Below are 5867 nucleotides of genomic sequence, written 5' to 3' on the forward strand. Positions count from 1 at the left end.
TTCCCATGATGAAAAAAGGGTGGCTGGGTGCTTTGAACTAAAGCTCATTGAACGTGTTTTATTTCAAAGCACCCTGCTGCCATTTTTTCAGCATGGAGACACACAGGGATGCTGATATACATGAAGCAGAAGGCTGCCAGAGCGAGCACATCAATTTCCGTGCTCCAGCAGACTCGATTAATCAAGTCTGCCCCGATGCGCTGGATTTCCAGTGCACTGAAGCAGGCTCCATGCACGTGTATAGGAGCCCATTGGTTCCATTGGGTCCCTAAGACTCCTTTGAAAATGGTACCCCTATCTTCCTAGCAGACTCCTGTGACTTTAGTTTATTGTTCATGTATTTCTAACCTGGGCATTACAATTCGTATTGATCCTCACATTAGGAACATTTGCTTATTACAAGGCTTTCAGGATGATCAGCTAAATGAAATTCAGATCTGGATTGTATTGTTTTATCCTAATATCTAAAAAAAAGAAAAAGAAGAAACAAAATAAAAAACGGGTTAGTCAGTATAACAGAGGTGTAGCTCACAAAGTTCTGTATAAGAGAGTCACAGGTTGCATTCATGTACATCACTTTTAATCCCAAAGCCCAGCCTAATGTATATCCCCAGAAACAATGTTCATTTCAACATAGATGAAATTTTATGCATGTTCATTTTGAAGGAATGCCACTCATGGAGATAGCTGTAGTCTTTGTTCTGAAGAATGTTCATTGTAAATCAAGTCCCATTGTTGAAAAAAGAATAATTTGCAAGCCAATCTTTATTTTCTTTTTATATGTTTAATTGATTTGATATTTATGGGTACTCCCTTGATAAATTAGAGGAATAATACCCAGTGTAACTGGGAAGCTCTGCCCATGTTACTAGCAGGGCTTGAATCGGTAAAAGAGCCAGGGATCAAGCAGCTAATGAGGCAATTAACTGCACCTGGCCCTGGGGAAAGATGAACAAAAGGGCCAATCAGGTGACTGGAAAGGGGCTGGATTGAGGAATATAAACCCAGTCCCTGAGCTGGAAAGAGTTAGTTTGGCCCTGAAGGCATCAGGGTGAGGAGCTCTTGTGTAAAGCAGCTGCAGGAGGCAGGCTGACCAGCGCCTAAACAATCTTAGCATGCTGTGAAGAAGAGGCCAAGGGGAACTCCCAGCTTACAGGGAAGTATTAATGCAGAGTTGGGAGGATTTTTTTGTTTTACAGCTGTTGGGTGGATGTTTGTGTTTTGGTTAAATCTACCAGAGGACTAGATTAGGGCTGTATGGGGAGGAGCAGACCATGGACAGGGGTGCCTCAGGGCAGCCTCCTTGCAGATAGCACCAGAGTTCAAGCCCTGAGACAGAAGGGCAGAGATGATTGAGGTGAAAGTGAACTCTAGAAAGGGGCTTACTGTTGTGGTAGGGCTGAACCTGGGAGGCTGAGGCCTTGACCAGTGGGCTCAAGTGGAGGGTGTGGCCTTGGAGGAAAAAAAGGGGCCAAGGCAGTGATTCTGAGACCCTGACAAGTGCTGAATCCTATGTGCATGTCCCCTTCAAAGGGGAAGTACTTGTAGAGGCCAGAAGGCTCCAGGTGTGGTTGGTTAGGATGGACAGATCAGCCCATGATGTGACTATGGACCCACAGGGACCCCTCCCCAACAACAAAAAATGACATTGAAGTTGTAGCAGGCGAGTGATAGGAGGTGAAGTGGGGTTGGGAAGGCACTGTAAGCAGGCAGACTCCTGCAGGTGCTTCATCCAGGCAGTAACTTACTCACAGTCTGTTAACTTTCACTATTTATTGTTCATTAATCATGCTTCATGGCTGGTTCCCCAAGTCTCATGACATTTCTTCTTCCTGATTATACATTATCAGGTGTCTGAAGGTTCATAAAGCACAGTTGCTTAGACTACAAGGCCTTTGGGACAGGCCTTGTTATGTTTGTACAGCATCTGGCACAATATGAGACTAGAGCCTCAAAAGCTAGAAATATCCACTGCTGAATGAAGTGGATCAGCTGTACTAAGATATGTCCTGGTGCAGCTGATCTGCTTCACTGGGTGAAATGCACATTGCTCATTGATGCTGTGAAACAATGAATGATGTATTTTCCCAGAGCTTGAGGGGCCTGGACCTGTGTACCCTAGGAATTCCCAGGTGGGGTTAGGTCCCTTTAAACCCATGGCTTACCTGTTTGGGGGCGCAGCTAGAAAGTGTGGGCAGCTCTGGGTTGCCTGTCTTCTTGCACTCTAAAGTAAATAGATCTCTGCTACTAAATAGTGGCACAAATTGATACCACTTTCATCATGGCCACAAAGCTTGGACATTTGTGGCACAATAAGGGGTATGGGTGTCTGTTTTGCCGCCTTATGGCAACACAAAGGCCATATTTTTTGGCATCTTAAGTGCCATTGCAATGTCAGTCAGTTATTATCATTCTGAGGTGGAGTTTACATACCTGAGATTGGTTAGTGGCTCATGACTGTTACTCCATTGTTTGCCTTACTTTCTTTTCCTGCCCCTTCATGCCGAAGCAAATTACATACCTGTTTGTGTCTGGTACTGGCAGTTGGCTCCAGTCCAGTCTGGAGGACAAATGCATTTGTACTGGTTTACTCCTTCCATACATGTTCCACCATTCTGGCAGGGGTGACTAGAGCATTTGCTGACATCTGAGCAGAGAAAAATGTTTTAAAAGAGATTCTGTGGACTGTATTTCATTAACTCAAGGTTTGATCCTATAGCCCCTCTATAGAGCTCAGGGGAGCTTTGCCTTAAAATGTCTTCAGGGTCAAACCCATAACAATACACCAAATATAATAAAGGTCATGACCAACAAATAATTGGGTCAGGATTTAGAAAAAACAATGGCCTAAGCTTAGGTTTTTAAGACCTCTTGAAGTGTTAATGGAAAGTAACAAGTATTTCATGCTTTTAAAAATTGGAGATTTGGGAGTTTTAATATTGTCTTGGGTGACTAACTGCAACCTCATGGGCCTAAGTCCAAAACATAGATCATAACACAGACTCTAGATCCCTACATTTTCCTGGTAAAGTTCCCTCAACACCCACCAATCTGTTACTTGGCATTTCTAGTGATGCTTATACCTTTTAATTTTGTAATCTGCAAGCAGCTCTTTGCCAATTATGTGTGTAAGCTTCAAGGGGTTCATAGAACAGGTGTTGCCCTACCTGCCTTGCCTGCCTGATAACATGCCTCCTAAACCAGGCTTTTTGTGCAACCCATAACCAGAGGAGGAACATCCCCCTCCCCTACCCACTTCAGCCAAGTGCCCAGTGGTCTGAGCACTCCCTTGGGAGAGGTTCAAATCCCTCCTCTGCCTTGCAGTACTTGAAATCAAAGGTCCCATCTTCCAAGAGATAACCCTAACCACTAAGCTATTCTGGGGGGAGGGCAGGGGTCTCATCAGTCCTTCCTGTCAAAGCTCTTCCACTTTGCTTAGATACTTAAATATTCATTGGGGCAGAGACTTTAGTGAGACTGCTTCTACCTCCTTGTGATTAGGGCACTTGGCTAGGCAGGGAGAAACCTGGTTTTTGGTCCTTGCCTGTGGTGAATGCATGTCCGGGGTCAGTACAGACTAAGAGTGCCTGACTCCAGACTATACTGTAGCCTGGTCATCCGTAGGCTTAGGTCCTCTTTGTCAGAAGTGTGATTTGAAATTGGGTCTCCCAGGAAGTGCTCTAACCTCTGGCTGTTGAGTAAAAGGGCTATTCCAGCTCTATTTTGGGAGAAAGGACTGGCTTGGAAACAGCATCCTAGAGGAGGTCTCATGGCTATGGCTGCCAGGAGTTCAGTGCCTTGCTCACTCTGAGGGGTGGGGTTAAGCTATACCCCTTTCTTCAGTCTCTCCTAGCTCTTGTGGATCCCACCCTGAGGCACTGGTTTCTGCCTGCACACTATGTAGAAACTGAGCACTCTGTCCTAGGCTGTGGATTTTGCTGGCTGGCAGGGGGTGCTAAGAGAAAGGCCCTTCAATGTTCAGTATTGTTGAGCCTAAGTCCCTTATGGATTGTGCCCTTGGGGTTCAAATCCAAACAGGTATGTAGATGACCAAGGAACCTAAATATTTGGGATTCTAGGCCTCAGGAGCCTAAGCCAAAGCCCCTATCCTTGAAAATCACGGCTTGGATTTTTAATTAATCCATCCCTTGTCAAGGGGTGTTATGACTGCATGATATAACTTTCTAAGTATTTATCTTAGAGGCTGCAGTTATGTGCATTTTGCCTACGTTGGCTGAAGTCAGTATGTGTATCACTAGGAACACTGCCAGCTTGTCCAATAGCATTGGTCAAGTGATCTTTCAGAATACTACTTATTATTTTGGGAGGAACAAATGCTTTTGCTGTGATTGGCTGGGCAAACTCTCTTCACAAATCTATCTGAAAGCTATCTTGAATAGTCAAACAACAAAGATGACAGAACCCAAGAAGCTGTTTGCATAGCAACCAATTTGAGCAGGAAATTGCAGAAAAATTATTATCCACAAACTGGACTGTGTTAAATGGGGCCTGTGGATTCTTACCTCACTACCTAGATTTGTTTTTTGTGATTACCCTTTGTTCTTATGGGTTTACTGCTCTTTTTCTAGTCTCTTCTAGCACTAATCTCTTGCATTATCCACCCTGCCCTTGCCCCCATTTTTTCTGTTTCTAATTTCTCTCTGCTTTTTGTGCACATCCTTTCACAGCATCTGATAAGATGAACTTTGTTTTCATGAAAGCTTGTGCTCTCTCTAAATATCTTGGTTAGCTAGCATATAAAAGGCGCATATCTACCATGCCTTCTGACTGACATGGCTAACTACTTCTCTCCACATATTGAGATACCAGACTGTTATTGACTGAGACTGGGAAGGCTTCCCAAGTTTTTTAAACAAAGCATTTAAACAGGACTTTTAGCTGAATGAAATGTGATGGAAGCAAACTACTACCAGAAGACTTGTCTTGCTGTGTTTGATCGGAATGCTTCCAAATTCCTGTTTACCCAAGCAGTGTTTTCACCTCTGCTCAGTGTGTTCGGTTCTTAAGTTGTCAGTTCAGAGGAATGTCAGTGAAGAAACAGGCTGTGAATTCCGCATGGATAACAATTCCTTGGCAGCTGCTAAAAGTTGAGCTTGTTTGGTCATCAATAGCATATTCTGAATATTTAAGGACTGCTGGACCATGAAGCTTCTGAACAAGAAGTCAAAGAGCATTAACCCCTATATCTCTTTCTATAGCAGGTGTGTGTGTGTGTGTGTGTGTGTGAGGCCAGTACCAAGAGACAAGGCAATAACATCTTTGGATGCAGATTCAAGATGGAGTCACTGCACAGGTGTTCAATGCAGTGGTTGCCAAGCATTCTCATATCAAGGAAAGCCTCATAAAGAAGCCTTTATCTTGGGTGTGTATATATAATGAGCCTGGGAGGATTCAATGGCTCATTCTACTTCCTGCAGGGATTCCAGACTGTCAACCTGTCTAACATAGCTGAGATAATCTCCTGAGACTCCACTTGCAAGCCCTAATAGAAAGCTAAAGCATTTGGTGATTTACAGCAATGCAGGGGGTATGCGTTAGTAGCTTAATGGCCCATTAGCATTTTAGACAATGTGATGGAATTCACTTAAACAAACAGCACTTTCACTGTGTAGTATCTGAAACTCCCCACTAGCTGTGAGTCTGTGTGTGAACTACAGGAACTGTATGTTTGCAGGAGCGTGAGGTTGGGGTTTTTTTTTGTTGTTTGTTTTGTTTTTGTCTTTTTTTTAGGCTTGGAAAGACTCCTACTTGAGCTTTATTCAGAATAAATTGCATGATTTATATCCAGTGGTAGCAAACTTAAACATGCCTAAATGTATAATAATGCCCAAGTTAAATCATTTCCC

The 5867-nt window shown here is 43.6% G+C and overlaps 1 protein-coding gene across 1 annotated transcript in view; it reads right to left on the minus strand.

The window, feature by feature from the left end:
- The window catches only part of FBLN7 (fibulin 7), a 60821-nt gene that overhangs the window by 16760 nt on the left and 38194 nt on the right, over positions 1 to 5867 (minus strand). Inside the window, exon 4 of the mRNA XM_006024939.3 lies at positions 2522 to 2647. Within this exon, the coding sequence (XP_006025001.1) occupies positions 2522 to 2647 (126 nt within the window). The remainder of the gene's footprint in view (positions 1 to 2521; positions 2648 to 5867) is intronic.

The sequence above is a fragment of the Alligator sinensis genome, unplaced genomic scaffold (assembly GCF_000455745.1).
Source record: "Alligator sinensis unplaced genomic scaffold, ASM45574v1 scaffold794_1, whole genome shotgun sequence".
NCBI classification, from domain to species: Eukaryota; Metazoa; Chordata; order Crocodylia; family Alligatoridae; genus Alligator; species Alligator sinensis.